The sequence below is a fragment of the Carcharodon carcharias genome, chromosome 8 (assembly GCF_017639515.1).
Source record: "Carcharodon carcharias isolate sCarCar2 chromosome 8, sCarCar2.pri, whole genome shotgun sequence".
NCBI lineage: Eukaryota > Metazoa > Chordata > Chondrichthyes > Lamniformes > Lamnidae > Carcharodon > Carcharodon carcharias.
Window position 1 is genome coordinate 11,024,729 of NC_054474.1, and position 19,977 is coordinate 11,044,705.

Below are 19,977 nucleotides of genomic sequence, written 5' to 3' on the forward strand. Positions count from 1 at the left end.
AGTAGAAGAGCACGGCAAATGGTTCATGCAATTATGCGCAAGGTTCGCGGGAATTTACCATGACTCTTACATCCTGAGGCAGCCCCAAGATCCTCAACTTCGCAGGGCTCTGTGCATCGATAATGCATGACAAAGGCTACAACCTGAAGGGAGAGCTCCTTGCAATAGTGCTGAATCCCACCACAGAGGTAAAGAAAAATTACAACTATGCCTGGTGACTACAAGAGCATTCACTGAACAAAAAGAAGCCTGCTGAATATTGGGCGTGCCCTGCAGCACGCACCATCTAGGATCTCACATATTCCTGTAGTATGCGGGCTCTGTACAAACTGACGCTGCAGACGGCAGTAGCATTGGAGAATGAGAATCTCCTTGATCTTTCCTCCATGTATAAGGAAGGTCTGAAGGGAGCTCGAGACCAGGAAGTCAATGTCAAAACACTTGAGGGGCCTGTAAAAATGGACATTGACAGGTATGTCAGCAAGAGACACGAATTATTCATACAGACATGCTTCTCTTCAGTCCACTTTAAACGCTATCGTATGCAGCTCACTTTTCGCCCTCATGCAGTCCTTTTAGTCTTTCTCTGATTTACCTTGTTATGCCAACAGCCAATGTTATTTGCTAAACAAATCAAACCCCAGAGGGAAGCTTGGCTTACGTACCGTAGCCTGTTTTTTGCATTCACAAATTGAGAAGAAGACGTACCAATCATAGCAATAAGATGTCCAGCAACACTTTCAGATATTAAAAGTTAATGTTAGAAGTTTCATTAACAAGAAAGAAAAGAAAGCTTAATCACACAAGATTACAGTTACACAATTACGGTTGGTCTTACACAACATTACCCAGAACTCTCAACTTGGTCAAACCAACACATAAACACTTTCCAGGCAACACTCCCTTATTGATATTTAAATATTAAATCCAGTAATATTACACAAGGCAGACTGCTGTAGCTTCAGTAAAGGTCTATCACATAACATTCCACGGTAGAATTCATTTCAGAATAAAACTGCTTGCTGCAGCCCAAGACTTCCCAAGAATTCAAACAGCTCCAGCTCCCTCCAGGCAGCCTCAGCTCAACAGCTAAAGCTAGCTATGCACTGTAACTCTAATGCACTTTTTTTCAATTTCATCTCCGTCCAATTTTTCTCACAAACCTTTAAAACTCAAACCCATCCAAATATAAGGTATTTCATTATCCATCTTGTTTTTGCTTTTGGGTAAATAAAATATCATATCCCCATTCCTTGAATGGCTATGAGCCCTGCAAGATACAAACATTTTCCTCGTTACCTCTGACTCCACTTTGAAATTGGAGCAACCCTTCAGCTTATCTAAAAATGCAAATGCTAGATCTAATTCATTTATTTGCACCTAAAGCTTAACACACGTATCCTTTTCATGTTTGCAAAACCCCAGGCACACTGACTCTTATGAAACTCTTAATTCACCCAACTTAATTAAATCACACCCACACAGCGACACATAGCTTTAATTACAGAATAAAAACACAATATACTCCAAAATGTTTTTTAAAGACCTCAATTCTCGCACCCTTAACATCCTACCTGGCCCTCCATGACAGAACAGCAAGGCATTTATTCACTATTGCTCTCCTGCAGTGAAGCCTTTCTCTTGACCACCTTCTTAAGAGCTCACCAACTAGCACCACCCTTCCAAAATCCGCAGTAATTTCCACAGATGTGTGAATATTTGCATTGTTGGGGATTGCACTAGAGTGATGTAACATTGTCTCTTCGTATGCTGCTCAGACCCTTTTGCCTAAAACGGCTGCTCTGCTTTCATTGTTGTCTCATCTGCTACTTGACCTGCGAGAGAGTTAGAGTGATGTTGGGGTGTTGCGATTCCCACGAACTGCCTCTGCCTGTCATGCATCCGGCTCTCCCTGAGTTCATTACTGGTCACAAGGAGCGTCATAGTAGTCTTTGTTATGAAGTTCAATATTTGCTTCCATGAAGTGATTAATTCTCTATTTTATTCTACACCAACCTGGCATTGATGGATAGGCTGCCCTGCTGAAACCACTCCTGGCTCCATTGTCTCCTCCTCCTGAAATGACGTTAATACGGATATATGGGGGCAATTTTCCTCAAATTTCATTTCAGTTCCCAAGCTTGTGAATCTCGCTTCTGCTGCAGCACTGACATGCATTATGTCACTTGTCTCTCAGAGCCCAGCTGAGTCCACTATTTTGTACCTCTTTAGGACCAATATTGTGCCACTAGGAGGTCTGTTGTTTGGAGCCATTTAGTATTGACAATGTAATCATTAAGGATGGTGAATGGGGGCCTCTGCTGTGCGGTTACTATATGTCTCATGGTGGTTGACGTCTGACCACTCTCAATGCCTGTGCCATCAATCTCACGTTTCTTTGGCGCCTTCTGTGAAACCTAAGGCTGCAAGTTTGGTGTAACAAAATCCATTCGCTTTGCCAAATCGCAGCAGCTCATTTAGTAGCTTGCAGTTCTGCAAAGATTTCAGTGTGACGACCCCGGCTCTGCTTACTTACTGTGCCACCCCCAGCCATGCCTTCTTGGTGGGGTTGTTCTCTTCCACTTTCTGTAAACAGGGAAAAGCATTTCGTGCCATCTGAAGCACTACCTCCAAGGAGGCATCACTAAAGCCAGGTGTAAAGCTACATCCAACTGCAGCCATTCCCCGAAAACCACCCTTGATTAGTGTAGCATCTTGGCTTTTCGAGCATGATGCCTTTAAACCCAATGATGTCTATCTTAAATATGACGTATGTATTTTAATTGCCAAGTCTTTATTCCACCAATCACTATTGGCCGACCCTCATGCAGTTGGAGGTTAATAAATGTGTGTGGGGAAATCTGCTTCCATGCTCCCTTTCTGCGCAATCAACCGTAGTAGTGGCTTTGAAACTCCAACGCTCTGATTCAGATTCAGAATGATAGCTACTGAGGAAAGCTGTCAAGTCAAGAAATCAGATTAAAGGCAATTTAGGCATTCTAGAGGCAGGGGAAGCATCCTGTCACTGTGGTCTAGACTTTGTGGAGAGACTGTCGAGCAGTAGTAATATTATGCAACCAATAACCCAGCAGTTTAGACTAATGTCCCAGGGCATGCGTTCAAATGATGCCACTTTAGCTGGTGAAATTTACATTGTTATTAGTAAAAAAAAAACCTGGAGTTGAAAGCTGATCAAAATGGTCATAAGTAACGGTTATAAAATGCGCATCTGACGTTTAGGAAAACTGCCGTCCTTACCTAGTCTGGTCCATCATGTGACTCCAGACCAAAAGCACAGCAAAATGGCTGAGCAACTACTACAAAATAGTTGAAATGAATAAAACGGGAAAGACAACTTGGTATAGAGGTAAGCACCGGAAGCAGCAATGGAAAACCCAACCCTGCCGACTCTGCAAACTCATCCCTACTAGCATCTGGGTGGCTGTGCCAAAATTAGTAGAGCACACCTCCCCCCACCACACCTTCCCCAAGGTATAGCCAAATAAGAGCCTGACATTCACATACCCACTAAATCATAACTTATAGCCAACAGTGGTATGCAGTCGATAGGGAGTTGCTCTCAGAATTCTCAGCATTAGCTCTGGACCCCATGAAGTTTCATGGCATCAGGTCAGACATCTGAAAGGAAACCTCCTGCTGATTAGCAGATACTGTCCTCTCACAAAGCTGCTGAATCAACACTTCTCCATGTTGAATACCACTTGGATGAAGCACTGCGGGTGGCAAGGGCACATAATGTACGTTAGGTGGGGTTTTCCATGGTTGAAACCAAGATTTTCTCTGTAATTCCACCACTGGGCGAGGCCTGAAGGACATATCTGCCAGTGGCAGATGATGAACAAACTAACAAGAGCGGAAAACACACTAAGCTATGTCCTCATTAATCTATATATCACAGATGCATCTGTCCATGACAACATTCGTAGGGGTGACAACCGAATGATACTTGTAAGGACGAACTCTTCTCAGTTGTGTTGGTTGGTACTACTACCATGCTATATGGGATACATTCAGAATAGATCCATCAATAGAAAGCCGGGTAATAACCTGCCCACTGATGCTCAGCTTGGGTCCTGCCCGGGTCACTTATCTCCTGATCTCATTACAGCCTTGGCCTATATATGAATATAAGTGCACAACTGAAGAGGGGAGGTCGTAATTGCTGTCCTTGACATCCTGGCAGCGTTTGACTGAGAGTGCCATCAGAGCCCTGAGAAAAATCAACAGAAATCAGGGTGCAGGCTTATTGCGATGTGGTTGTGGGGTGGGGGAGGGGCGCGGGGGTGGGGATGGGGTGGTGGGGTTGCGGAACTCTCAATTAGTTGGAATCATACCTAGCACAATGGAAGGTGATTATGGCTCCTGGAGGCCGATCATCCTCGTCCGACAGCCCAAGGACAAAACTGCAGCAGTTCCTTAGGATAGTGTCCTAGGCTGATCCACCGTCAGCAGCTTCCGAAATGATCTTCCTTCCATCATAAGCGTGGATGTTTCCGAACAAATGCATTGTGATTGGTTCCATTTGAAACTCTTTATATTGTCAAGCAGTTCATGACTGCATGAATCAAGGTGGGAACAACATTCAGACTTGACTTACTATGTGGGAAGTAACATTTGTACCATAAAACTGCAAAACAGTGAACATATTCAAGAAAACGCATTCTAATCAGCTACCCTTGAGCTGTGCCATTGTGATCGTGAAATCCCAACCATCAGCAAATAGGAAGTTACCCTTGACCAGAAACTTAACTGGAACAGCCACATAAACCCTGTAGCTACGCAGGCAGGTTAATGCCCTGATACTCTTCAATGGCTTTCTGACTCATCAAAGCTTTTCCTCCTAGTCAAGTGCATAATGGGTCCAATTATCTGGATATGTGCACCTCTAACAAGCTTCAATGATCTGCACAGCAACCAAGACAAATCAAACTGCGTGATTAGTACCTGATCCGCCATGTTAAGTATTCAGCCATTCCATCACCGGTGCACTGTGTTTCCAATGTCTACCAACTACAAAGTGCACTGGGGCACCTCACAAGTTCTTTTCTTGCCTCACCCCCAAATCGTTGATCGTTACGATCTAACTGGTCAAGGGCAGTAAGCAGATAGGGCCCCAATCAAGTTCACTTCCAGGTCACACACCATCCTGGAAATTGGAAATATATCGTGGTTCTTTCTTCGTTGCTATTTCAATATTCTGGAATTGCCTACCTAACAGGGGCCGTGAGGGAAAAGTAAACACCCGGAACACTCAGTTCAGTAAAGTGTCTGTCTCACCACCATTCTCTCAAGGGTAAACAAAGCAAAAAATGTAGGCTATATTTATGCGGCCCACATCCCACGAATGAATGAAAGATCCAGAGTTAAAACTAAATGGTAATTAATAGAATTGTTCGCTCTTAAAAGTCGTAGGAGACAAACACATGGACACAGGAGAAAACGTAAACCATAAGGCCCTGAATCCATCTTCACCAGTCAGTGCAGTTTTGGCTGATATTTTCCCACAAATCCTCTTTCCCACTGTCTCCCCATATTTCGTGATGCCTTGGGACTGAACATATGTCTGTCTGAACTTTACATATACTCAAGGATGGAGCATTCACAAAGATCGTGGTTAGACAATTGGAGAGATCCACAAACCTCCGAGTGAAGAAATTGCCCTCACCTCAGCCCTAAATTATCCACCCTTCTTTTGAGACTTTGGCCCCGTAGTATAGATTCCCCAGCCAGGGAATCAACCCTGGCTGTTTACCCTGAAAAGCCCCTTCAGAACCTTGTCAATTTCAATGAGATCAACTTTCATTCTTTTTTAACTTCAGAGATTATAGGCCAATTTACTTAACCTAGGACAAACTTCTTAACGAAAGAACCAATCCATTGAACCTTTGTTGAACTGCCTTCAAGGAAAGCACATCAATGCTTAAACACAGAGACCAATAGTTTGCACAGTACTCTATAGCTGCATTGACAATTAAAATATTATTTTATTGCAAATTTGGGCTGGTGTATTCTGTCAACATTTTCATCTTCAATTACTCCTTCATGTCAACATATTACTCCAAACTTTGTTCATTTATACTAGTTAGTTACTGAAAAAAATACCGACCTATAAATTCTGCATGGTGCAAGTTCACAACATTCACCACTTTTTTGCCTTTTCCAGTTTGGCATTTTATAGATCAATTGGTGCATGATGGGAAAATTAATCCCTGGGTCAACAATTCAAAAACTGCATTGGATAATGATTTTTTCTTAAATACTTTAGACATTTATAAAATTTACTTTTAACAAAAGCTGTCCTTAAACTAAATGTTGTAATTAACTCTTGACCTTGGAAGTTGAAAATTTGATGTACTGCAATTTCCTGATTATATATCTTCATTGTATGCTGAATTGTCAAAAGCATGTTTCGCAATGGCAACGGTTGCTAAATGAAAATTGGACTAGATACAAGAACTGTACAGATCTAAAAATTAGTAATTTCGACTTTATTGTTCGTCTGTGTCAAGTCAACTTGCTATTTTAATGTTGCAAGCTGATGTTCTGATACTGGACTTCAGACTTCAACTGAGCAGTTGCAAATAAACACAGCCATATTCATGTTTAGTGACCAAAGTGCAAGTGTCTAAAAGCTCTTTAAAAATCTCCCAGCACAAAATATTCAAATAGCCAATAACAAATGTATAGGCACGAGCAGAACTATATTCCTTACTTTGGGAGCCGAATTTCGACAGCTCCAAATTGCATGTGCTCCCATGTGGTGTACGACTGCAGAAACACCACGTTTGTTCGAAATAATTGACAGATTGCCAACGTTCCTGAGAGAAATTTGAGATTAAGTGGGCGGTGATTTAATAGCTTCGATTTCGATTGCCCACTTTCACCTTGCATTTGACCGGTACACACAACAGAAATAATAAAATGCACGATCCCTTGCGAATTTCCAAGTGCTCAGGGCATAATTTACTGCCAGGAGTATGCATCATGGTTGACTGAAATATCCATTTCAAGTAAATTTATTGAATACAAAAGGTTGCATGCAATCTCGGAATAAAATGTGATTCTTTTAAAACGGATGACATGTATTGATAACTGTTAACTTCTAACCACATTTAAGTGTAGGACCAAATGCGATAATACATCATTGGTTATTAAACTAAGCTTTCAGCTCTATGATCGCTCATAAGTCCAGTCATATGGATGAAATATTCCTTCAAAACGTGCACGAGCTTCACGAAAACATGTATTAAAAACGTCAAGCAGCCAATTTATTATGCAGGCATCACTATTAATATCTATGCATGTGATTCACTTGGATAGACAAGTTTGAACATCGCTGCTCAATAGATTAACTTCCCGATGCAGTAGAGTATCACTAATCACGCCCAACTCAAATATGTTACACGTTAATTTCTGACCGTGCGGTCAAAATAATTCAAATAATTGAGAGGTAAGGTGAATTTGCTGGGCTTTAGGAACAAAAATTCAGTTTTGGATGATTCTGGAGATAAGCAGACAGAGTGGTGGTAAGTTTCAGAAATGGGAGCGCCTGACTAGCCGCAGAAAATTTATCATTTCTTTGGGGGCAGCTCTCCTAATAATGGAAGTCCTCCGCCTGCAGCAACAACAACTTGTCGGGTTGCAATGATCGGCATGCTTGTCCTGTTTGCATTTTAACACGATCAGAAAAATTGTGGTTGTAAGAAATATGAAGAAGGTTGATCAAAAAATAATGATTAAATAAATATTCAGGTGCGATAGGAGTTTAAGATTGCTCGGTTCGTGGCTTCGTACGGAGAGTTGTTCAGTAACATTGAGCAAAATTGAAAAGAAGATGGTGGCTGTGCTGGAGAGACTCGGTTTTCCATTGTCATTCACCAAGATGACCACTCTTTGTATGATGACGTCCTGCTCCTTAAAACGTCGGACTGCTCTGATTTCTCCAGAGATTAGCCCCACATGGAGGAGACTAGGATCAGTGGCTCCCAAAATTTGGAAGGAAAGCTGCATGTTCTGCGCAGAATCTGCATCAGTCGCGCGATTACCTTGGTGACCAAGTATCCTGGATATAGGGATTGGGGCACAATCTCCATGGCTGCTGCACTATTCCAAGATAACGGTGAAACAATAACCGTGGCATTGTCATTTTGGTCCAGGATAATAATAATAACGATGGAAGTGTTGCTCATTGGAGGAGATCCAGCATCCTGAGCTTGGACATTGATCTTGAATTTTTTCCGCTGTTCATAGTCAAAGGAAAGTGGCGCATAAATATTCCCACTCCTTGAGCTAATATGTACATAGGGAGACAAACCTTCTTGACGATTTTCCAGCATAGAAAATGAAATTTCTGCATTCTGATCCAAACCCGGATCCAAAGCGATAACAGAAAATAAGGGGGTACCAGGCCTATTGATCTCCAGCACAAAGACATTGTATGAGGCCTGTGTAAACTTCGGCGCGTTATCATTTACATTAGAAACTGACATAAGTATGTGTTTGCTTGCAGCAAGGGGAGGAGATCCTCTATCCCGGGCGGTGATAGATATGTTAAATAGTGCGGTCTTTTCACGATCCAAAATATCGTTTGTAACCAATTTATAGTTGTTGTTGAAAGTCTTCTGTAGCTTAAATGGAACATTCATATCGACGTCACAGTGAACACGCCCATTATCATCCGAGTCCGCATCGCTAACATTGATCGCAGCTATCAAGCATCCCAACTGCACATTTTCCGAGACAGTATTGGATATCGACGTCATCCCTAACTCGGGGGCATTATCATTCATATCAATTAATCCGACCATAACATTGGCACGTGCTGCCATTGCGTATGAACGTTTATCCACAGCTTCCACCCCAAGTTCATAAATATTTGATTCTTCAAAATCCAGAATCCCTTCAACTCTAATCTCCCCGCTTCTCGGGTCTAACTTGAACAGCTCACGAGCCCTTTGGGAAGTGTGACTCGCGAAAAAATATGTTAGATCAGCATTTGTACCTTCATCTAAATCAACAGCATTTACTTTTATCACTAACGTGCCTCTGGGAATGTTTTCTAGAGCATTAGTACTGTATGTTTCGTGATCAAATACAGGTGCGTTATCATTCGCGTCCATAATAATGATAATTATCTGAACGCTGCCCGTTCTATGGGGTACCGCACCATCAATGGCTGTCAGAACAAGGTGAAATGTTGCCTGTTGCTCATGGTCAAAACGTTTCTCTAAGAACAATTCAGCAATTATACTCCCATCGCAGCTAGTCTGCACTTTAAGGCTGAAGCGTTCGTTTGGGCTGATCTGGTAAGTGCTGATAGCATTCGTGCCCACATTTGGATCGTGCGCGCTCTCAAGAGAGAAGCGTGCTACTGGTGTGATTACCTTAATAATCTGTAAAGAAAATTCGTCCTTTGAAAAGCTAGGTGAATTATCATTTACATCTACTATCTCCACTACAACACGACAGCGGGTTATCGAGTGCCTTTTGAAAAGGTAGGGAGCAGATAGAGCTTTGTCTACAAAGCTCTCCCCTGTCGATTCGTTCATTAACAAATACAACCCATTTTCCAGATTGACCTCCATGTATTGCGTGCTGGTATCAGAGATCAGGCGACATTTTGCGAGCTGACAATTCCTGAATTTTTAGGCTTAAATCCTCAGCGATATTGCCAACAAAAGTCCCATACTCCAGCTCCTCCGAAATAGAGTAGCGAACTTGTGCCGAAGCCGACACATAAAGAAGGGAAATAAAAGCCGCTGGGCTGCTGATTGCTTTCGCCGTTCTGGGCTGGATTTTGCTGCAAAATATCTGAATATTTTTCAAGCACCAAAAGATTAAGTCGACCCTACATCTACGTTCAGATTCTGAACGGAGAGATACAAATTCATTCAGCTCGATTTCTGACCACAGCCGTACAGCGTAATTGCAAGCACCGTCTGTGTTTCTCCTCGACACTTTCTGTGTCGTTGCCGGAGGAGATGGATCTGTGGAACAGTCTCAGCTCCTTATTGGTAGACAGCGACACAACGTTTCCTAACCAATAACTGCATCAACTGCTCTTAAAGCTGGACATTTCAAATTTATTGATACTCCCTCCTATTTAGAACTGTGCGATTAAAATCTTCAGGCTAAAGGAAACGCTAACTCATTATACATTAGTTCATTATTCCATTGCATTCTATTTTAATCTTCCACAATGTAGGAAGCTGGGGCGATTTGTTTGGATGCAATTACATTTTGAAAGTCGCCAATCCTCAATTGTCACATTTTCCTATGGGCAGTATACCCACAATTACGCGATTTACTGTAACCTCTGAAAGTATATATAAAGCGTCAACAATCAGTTAGTAGTGTTGCGCTAAAATTAAGCTGGTTTTATGCATGTACTTAAAATGATCAATTCTGATTGCACTGCAGTTTTTGAGTATTTTAGTTTAAATACAATTACGTGCAATGTACTCATTTTTAACATTTTTATTTTACGAAATTAATTTTTTGCAAAATGAATTACTGAAAATACTGTGCTGCTGCCGCAAATGGACATAAGAAAAATAACACCGTGTTCAATTTATGAAGTAGCAAAGATACAGAGTGCATGCTTGTTTCACTGGTAGAACAACCTACTTGTACTCAGGTAATCACATGAAAGGCGGTTTGAATTAACTTTAGAGATTGTTTACCTGTATTTAGTTCAATTAGGCAGTTTGTCTTCGAGTTGAACAGTTCATAATAGTAATTCAGATATATTCGAGAAACGCTTGCAACCACGAAGCGGTTCAATGTGCATCTGCTTTATTTCCAAAATCCAAAAAAAGTCGCAAAACTAACACTTCGGTGGTAAAATATTTTAACTCAACTCTTCGGCGTCAATTTTTTGTCAGCTCTGTTCATTGGTATAAAATCAATTATTACCTTCCTTTCTTTTTCTGATATTGTGAGTGGTAAGTTTTGACTAATGGTGTAAGCAGCAAATGGGATGAAATTTTATACCATAAGACCATAATACATAGGAGCAGAAATTAGGCCAGTCGACCATAGAGTCTGCTCTGCCATTCAACCATGGCTGATAAGTTTCTCCACCCCTTTCTCCCGCCTTCTCCCTGTAACCTTTGGTCCCCTTACCAATAAAGAACCTATCTATCTCGGTCTTAAATACGCTCAATGACCTGGCTTCCACAGCCTTCAGTGACAATGAATTCCATAGTTCACCACTCTGTGGCTAAAGAAGTTTCTCCTCATCTCTTTTTTAATGGGTCTTCGCTTCACTCTGAGGCTGTGCCCTCTGGTCCTAGTCTCCCCTACAAATGGAAAGATCTTCCCCACGTCCACTCTATCCAGGCCTTTCAGTATTCTGTAAGTTTTAATCAGATCCCCCCTCATCCTTCTAAACTCCATCGAGTATAGACCCAGAGTCCTCAAACGTTCCTCATATGTTAAGCCTTTCATTGCTGGGATCATTCTTGTGAACCTCCTCTGGACCCTCTCCAGGGCCAGAACATTCTTCCTGAGATACGGGGCCCAGAATTGCTGACACTATCCTAAATGTGGTCTGACCAGAGCCATATAAAGCCTCAGCAGCACATCCCTGCTTTTATATTCTAGTCTTCTCGATCTTGATATAAAGACAAGTTTGTAGGCAATAGTTACAAATAAATTATTTTTTATCGCTATGATGTTTAATTATATTGAGTGGTCATGAGGAAAAACATGTTTTACTACCCTTTATGCATATGATATTTCTTCCAACGATAAGAAAGCCAGTATAGCATGATCGGAATTGGAAATGCTAATTGTTGCTAAGAAAAGTGATCCTACATGTATCACATCCACTCTCCAAATTGGTCTTAGTGGGTCCCAATTAATGCGACTGGTCATTTATTTTTACACAAGCTTCTATTCCTTTTATTGATATTTTGCGCCTGTGTCCGCAGCTTATAGCACTGGAAAAAACATACCGTTTTATGCTTACAACAGTCTGAGTAGAGTGTTCCGCACTAGAATACTGTTATATTGCTGTAATTGATTGATCTAGCCTTTTAATCACCGATGTGTAGCTCCATCAAAACAGTTCTGAATTGTTTTAACATAATGAACAAAACTTCAAAACACTTGAAATCATGCTGCTTTGTTCTATACACATTTCTATACTTCCGTTAATCTTGGTGACCGATAAATTTGGAATTTGAAAAAATCCTGTGCTAATTTCTAATGAAATCGTAAACATAGATTGAATTATATGTGTAGTTTTGGCTCTGCTGGTTGTCATAACTTCATCAGTAATGCATTTGGCAACTATGTGGTGGACAGACACTCCCTCGCCCTCTCCCCTCACCAACACTGCACCACTGCCCCCACCAACCCTCACCATCGAACACTCAAGCAGGCACAAAGCACACGTATACAGACATATAGACCTGAATTTTACGCTCCATGAACGGGACCGTTTCTTGCTCAGTGGAGCGGAATACGAATATACAAACAAGAAGCACGAATAGGCCGTTCAGAAACTCGTCCCTGCTCCACTATTTAACAAGATAATGGCTGATCTGATAGCAACCTCAAATCTGCATCTCGCCTACCCCGGATAACCTTTCACCCTTGCTTACCAAGAAACTATCCACCTTTGCCTTAAAAATATTCAAAAACTCTGGTTCCACTGCCTTATCAGGAAGAGAGTTCCAAAGACTCACGACCCTCTGAGGGAAAACACTTGGCCTCATCTCTGCTTTAAATGGGCGAGCCCTTATTTTTAAACAGCGACCACCTAGTTCTATATCCTCCCACAAGATGAAACATTCTCTTCACATGCATTCTGTTAAATTATAGAAAAAATGGAAAATATGAGCAGGCGTAGGTCATTTGGCCCTTCGAGAACTCGCCACCATTCAACATAATCATGGTTAATCCTCTATCTCAACACAATATTCCCACGCTCTCCCCATACCCCTTGATGCCCCAGGAGTCGAAACAACTATCTTTCCTTCTCAAATATATTCAGTGCCTTGGCCTCCACAGCCTGCTATGGAACAGAATTCCATAAGTTCACCACCCCCTGAGAGAAAGGCTTTCTCCTCATGTCAGCCCTAAATGGTCTATCCCGTATCCTGAGACTATGACCCGTTGTTCTAGACCTGCCAGCCGGAGGAAACATTATCCCTGTATCCAGTCAGTTCAACCCTTTCAAAATATTATATGTTTCAATGAGATCCTTCTCATTCTTCTAAACTCCAGTGAATTCAGGCCCAGTCGGCCCAACCTCTCCTCATACGACAATCATGCCATCCCAGGAATCAGTCTGATGTACATTCTCTGCATTCCATTTAAAGCAAGTATATTCATTCTTAGGTAAGGAGGCCAAAGCTGCACACAATAATCCAGGTGTGGCCTCACCAAGCCATGTACAACTGCAGCAAGATGTCCTTGCTCCTTTACTCAAGTCCTCTTGCAATGAAGGCCGACATACAATTTGCATTCTTAACTGCTTGCTGCACCTGAGTACTTGCTTTCAGTGACTGGTGTACAAGGTCCCTTTGTACATCAACATTTCCCAATCTATCACTATTTAACTAATACTCTGCCTTTCTGTTTTTCCCAATGAAGCAGATATCTCAAATCTTATCCAAGTCATACTGCATCTGCCACACATTTGCCCACCCACTCAACCTGTCTAAATCGTCCTGAAGCCTCTTAACTCCCTCCTCACCGCTCACAACACCAACAAGTTCCTTTTCATCAGCAAAATTGCAAATACTACATTTGGTTCCCTCATCCAAATCATTGATAAATATTGTGAAAAGCGGGGGCCCAAGCACTGATGCCTGCAGTACCTCAATAGTCAGCACCTGCGACTCCATAAGACCATAAGACGTAGGAGAAGAAGTATCCCTTTTGGCCTATCGAGCCTGGTTAGTCATTCATTGTGATCATGACTGACCTGATACCCCTGAACTCCACTTTACCTTTCCCCCATAAGCTTCGAATCCCTTACTGATTAAAAATCTTCCCATCTCTGGCTTGAATATACTTAACGACCCAACACCTACAGCCCTCTATGGTAAACAATTCCATTGGTTCACTACCCTCTGAGATAAATTATTCCTCCTCACTCTGCCTTAAATGGGTGCCCCTTATTCTGAGAATATCCCCTCTGATCCTAGATTCCCCTACAAGTGGAAACAACATTTCAGCATATGCCAGGTCAAGCCCCCTAGGAATCTTATATATTCCAACAAGGTCGCCTCTCATTCTTCTAAACTCCAAAGAGTACAGGCCTAACCTACTCAACCTCTTCACATAAGAAAATCCCTCCATACCCGTAATCACCGTATTCTGTGTGGTCTAACCAGTGCTATGTATAATTTTTAGCAAGACTTCCCTAGATTTATGCTCCATTCCCTTTGAAATAATGGCCAACATTCTATTTGCCTTCCCTATTATCCGCTGGAATTGCATTTAGCTTTTTGGGATTCATGCACATGGACTCCCAGATACCTATGTGCTGTAGCTTCTGCAGCCATTCTCTATTTACATAATGTTCAGCTCCTCTATTCTTCCAGCAAAAATACATAACCTCACATTTTCCCACGTTACCCTCCAACTGCCAAGTTTCTGCCACTCACTTAACCTTTCTATATACCTCTTTATCATCTTCATCACTCACTTTCCCACCTATTTTTGTGTCATCCAGAAACTTGGCGATAGTACCGTCACTTCCCTCATCCAAGTCATTAATATATATTGTAAATAGTCATGACCCCTGCACTGATCCCTGTGGCACTCAACTCGTTACTGGTTACCATTCTGAAAATGTCCCCCTTTTCACAATTATCGGCCTTCAATTACTTAGCCAATCCTCTATGCATGTTAATACACCACCTCCAACAGAATAGGCTCGAACCTAATTAAGTAGCCTTATGTGCAGTACCTTATTAAATGCCTTTTGGAAATCCAAAATATATTACATCTACTGGTTCCCCTTTATTTACCATGTTTGTTACCTCCTCAAAAATTTCTAATAAATTTGTCAGACATGATTTCCCCTTCATGAAACCATGCTGACTCTGTTTGATTATATTGTGCATTTCGAAATGCTCTGCAAGTAAAATCCTTTATAATAGTCTCAAACATTTTCCCAACGACAGATGTTAAGCCAACAGACATGTTTTTGTTTCGCTCACTTTTAGAATAAGGGCTTTACATTGGCAGTATTCCAATCATCTGGAGCTTTTCAAGAATCTGAGAATTCCTGGAAGATTACTACTAGTGCATCCAATATTTGTGTAGCTACTTCCTTTAAAATCCCGGGAAGCAACACGTCAGGATGAGGGGATTAAAGGCCTTTAACCCTATTAGTTTCCCTAGCTCTTTTTTTGCTAATGTTAGTTATTGCATTTATTTCCTCTCCTTCTTAAATCCCAGTTACTCTTTCGTTAAGGCAACAGTAAGACACATAGATTTTTTAAAAAGTCAAGGCATTTATATAATTGCTTAAATATGGTGACCAATACTGTAGTTCAGTACAGATGTGGTCTCACTAGTGCAGTGTATAACTGATAATGTCTGGCGTGATGATGTCAAGTGACTTTCCCGACGTCATCTTGATCATTCTAGATAATACCGTGCGGGGTTGGGCCAAAAAGACCTGAATCCACCCCCACCACCCCAATTTTACCCCTTGATTAAATCCCCTAATCAATCCAACTCCAAGTTACACTTTTGTTAAGGCAACAGTAAGATGTATAGATTTTTAAAGACCAAGGAAAGAAAACATGATACACTGAACAATTCGAATTCAAAGTGAGTTTTATTAGATTCAGTCCTTTGAAAACAGCAGCTTGAGGCATAGATGCTGAAGGCTTTGCACACTTGTAAGATCTTAAAATTGCTGCCCTTAAAGCCTTCTCTCCTTTATACATATTTTCCCATTTGAATACAAATACCCATTGTTTCACTATGTATTTGGACTTAGAAACCTCTCATTGCACTAAGTTTTACCAGTAACCTTTGGGAAAAATAAATGCACTGTTACTTGCTTCACCTGGCTAGATTGCACAGTTCATCCCTCCTTCGAAAACAATCTAGTCTAGCTTATTTGAAATGCAAATGTTCTTTCACCTTACATTCTAAACTTTCCCCATGTTAACCTAATTAGTATCTGAAACCTAATTTCTCTTCTTAAATCAAAGCATCCAGACTAGCTGCCTATTATTCAATTAAGTCTCCAACACACAGAGACATATATAGGCACGTAGACGCATCCCATTATTACTCAATGTTACAATAAATTCCAATAACATTATGAGAATTATTATATATTATTGACACCACCCTCCTTATTAAAAAATGAATTGTCACAATTTAAAAAGATGGCTTCATTTTTATCAACCCATCTTATAATATCTTCTATACTTATTTATCTACTTACACTATTATATTACCAGGTGCATCAATTAACATAACTATTTATAGATATATATATATATATATATATATATCCTTCACATTAACAGAAATCATGCCAGTTCAAAGTCCTGGTTTTTAATTGTCCAATTTTCAGAAAAGGACCTGTTCATTCCTACTCTCTCTTTCCTGTCTGCTAACCAATCCTCAGTCCATGCCAATATATTACTCCTGATCCAATGTGCTTTAAGTTCACACTTGACTCTGTCAAGTCCTCATATGTTTCAATCAGGTCACCTCTTACCTTTCTAAACTCCAGCCTATACAAGCCTAGCCTGTCCAGCCTTTCTTCATAAGACAACACCCCCGTTTCAAAAATTAGTCTTGCAAACATTCCCTGAATGCATCCAAGGCATTTAAATCCTTCCCTATATAAAGTGACCAATACTGTATTCAGTAAACTAGATGTGGTCCATTAGTGTACTGAATAACTGATAATATTGGGCGTGTTGACGACGGGCGACTCAGGTAAGTGGGTGCTTTTCAGTGCTTCCACTCAGAGGCCTCCCTGAAGACCTGGCCTGCTGTGTAGTCCACAACATAATACTCAAAGAGGAGCCACTTTGTAGGATGATCAGAGGCCAGAATGGGGGCAGTCACCTGAGGGTGAGTCAGGGGAACACAGCAATTACGTGCTTGAGCAGATGGCTGCAAGCCGAGGGAAGCCATATTACAGCAATGGTTTCTGTAGAGCCCTGCCAAACACAATCACATTAGTGAGAAAAGATCCACCCATCTCCGAGTTACAATGAGCAAATCCTAAAGCCTTCACAAGGCGCACTTCTCCAATAACTCACAGGAATTTTTTTTCAGCCCTCCCTCAAATTTGGAAATCCTACCTTCACACATAGACACAGGTCCCACATTACCCAGCTAGAAAAAAGAACACAAGGATGAGGAAATGTGATTTTAAAGATTAGTGAGAACAACTAGCAAACAAAGAACATGGACAATGAGAGACAAAAACAGAATTACCTGAAAAAACTCAGCAGGTCTGGCAGCATCGGTGGAGAAGAAAAGAGTTGACGTTTCAAGTCCTCATGACCCTTCGACAGAACTTGAGTTCGTGTCCAAGAAAGAGTTGAAATATAAGCCAGTTTAAGGTGTGTGTTTTGGGGGGGAGGGGGGGGGTGGCGGAGAGAGAGAGAGAGAGAGAGAGAAGTGGAGTGGGGGGTGTGGTTGTAGGGACAAACAAGCAGTGATAGAAGCAGATCATCAAAAGATGTCAACAACAATAGAACAAAAGAACACATAGGTGTTAAGGTTGGTGATATTATCTAAACGAATGTGCTAATTAAGAATGGATGGTAGGGCACTCAAGGTACAGTTCTAGTGGGGGTGGGGAGAGCATAGAAGATTTTGAAATATATAAAAATAATGGAAATAGGTGGGAAAAGAAAAATCTATATAATTTATTGGGGAAAAAAAGGAAGGGGGAAACAGAAAGGGGGTGGGGATAGAGGAGGGAGCTCACGACCTAAAGTTGTTGAATTCAATACTGAGTCTGCAAGGCTGTAAAGTGCCTAGTAGGAAGATGAGGTGTTGTTCCTCCAGTTTGCGTTGGGCTTCAGTGGAACAATGCAGCAAGCCAAGGACAGACAGGTGGGCAAGAGAGCAGGGTGGAGTATTAAAATGGCAAGCGACAGGGAGGTTTGGGTCATTCTTGTGGAAAGACCGCAGGTGTTCTGCAAAGCGGTCGCCCAGTTTACGTTTGGCCTCTCCAATGTAGAGGAGACCACATTGGGAGCAACGAATGCAGTAGACTAACTTGGGGGAAATGCAAGTGAAATGCTGCTTCACTTGAAAGGAGTGTTTGGGCCCTTGGACGGTGAGGAGAGAGGAAGTGAAGGGGCAGGTGCTGCATCTTTTGCGTGGGCATGGGGTGGTGCCATAGGAGGGGGTTGAGGAGCAGGGGGTGATGGAGGAGTGGACCAGGGTGTCCCGGAGGGAGCGAACCCTACAGAATGCCGATGGGGGGGTGAAGGGAAGATGTGTTTGGTGGTGGCATCATGCTGGAGTTGGCGGAAATGGCGGAGGATGATCCTTTGAATGCGGAGGCTGGTGGGGTGATAAGTGAGGACAAGGGGGACCCTATCATGTTTCTGGGAGGGAGGAGAAGGCGTAAGGGCGGATGCGCAGGAGATGGGCCGGAGAAGGGCCTTTGCCTGTCTCTTTATGGGGTATGTGGAACATTCCTTGTTCCAGTCCTACTCCGGCCCCCTTCCACAACTCTTTCTCCAGTACATCGATGATTACTTCGGTGCCGCCTCATGCTCTCGTCGGGACTTGGAAAAATTTTTTAATTTTGCTTCCAATCTCCACCCCTCCATCATTTTCAGGTGGTCCATCTCTGACACTTCCCTTTCCTTCCTTAATCTCTCTGTCTCAATCTCTGGTGATAGACTGTCCACCAATATCCATTACAAACCCACCGACTCCCACAGCTACCTCGACTACAGCTCCTCACACCCCGCTTCCTGTAAGGACTCCATCCCATTCTCTCAGTTCCTTCGCCTCCGTTGCATCTGTTCCGATGATGCTACCTTCAAAAACAGTTCCTCTGACAAGTCCCCCTTCTTCCTTATCTGAGGTTTTCCGCACATGGTCGTTGACAGGGCCCTCAACCGTGTCCGGCCCATCTCCCGCGCATCCGCCCTTATGCCTTCTCCTCCCTCCCAGAAACATGATAGGGTCCCCCTTGTCCTCACTTATCACCCCACCAGCCTCCGCATTCAAAGGATCATCCTCCACCATTTCCGCCAACTCCAGCATGATACCACCACCAAATACATCTTCCCTTCACCCCCCTTATCGGCATTCCGTAGGGTTCGCTCCCTCCGGGACACCCTGGTCCACTCCTCCATCACCCCCTACTCCTCAACGCCCTCCTATGGCACCACCCCATGCCCACGCAAAAGATGCAACACCTGTCCCTTCTCTTCCTTTCTCCTCACTGTCCAAGGGCCCAAACACGCCTTTCAAGTGAAGCAGCATTTCACTTGCATTTCCCCCAAGTTAGTCTACTGCATTCGTTGCTCCCAATGTGGTCTCCTCTACATTGGAGAGACCAAACGTAAACTGGGCGACCGCTTTGCAGAACACCTGCGGTCTGTCTGCAAGAATGACCCAAACCTCCCTGTCGCTTGCCATTTTAACACTCCACCCTGCTCTCTTGCCCACATGTCTGTCCTTGGCTTGCTGCATTGCTCCAGACCAACGCAAACTGAAGGAACAACACCTCATCTTCCGACTAGGCACTTTACAGCCTTCCGGACTGAATATTGAATTCAACAACTTTAGGTCTTGAGCTCCATCCCCCATCCCCACCCCCTTTCTGTTTCCCCCTTCTTTTTTTTCCAATAAATTATATAGATTTTTCTTTTCCCACCTATTTCCATTATTTTTAAATATTTCAAAATCTTCTATGCTCTCCCCACCCCCACTAGAGCTATACCTTGAGTGCCCTACCATCCATTCTTAATTAGCACATTCGTT

General features: G+C 42.3%; 1 protein-coding gene across 1 annotated transcript in view; it reads right to left on the reverse strand.

Annotated features, from left to right (window-relative positions):
* The window catches only part of LOC121281395 (protocadherin-23-like), a 111,398-nt gene that overhangs the window by 67,999 nt on the left and 23,422 nt on the right, over positions 1-19,977 (reverse strand). The window contains 3 exon segments of the mRNA XM_041194339.1: positions 284-450; positions 6,734-6,789; positions 8,067-9,657. Of these exon segments, the coding sequence (XP_041050273.1) occupies positions 284-450; positions 6,734-6,789; positions 8,067-9,657 (1,814 nt within the window).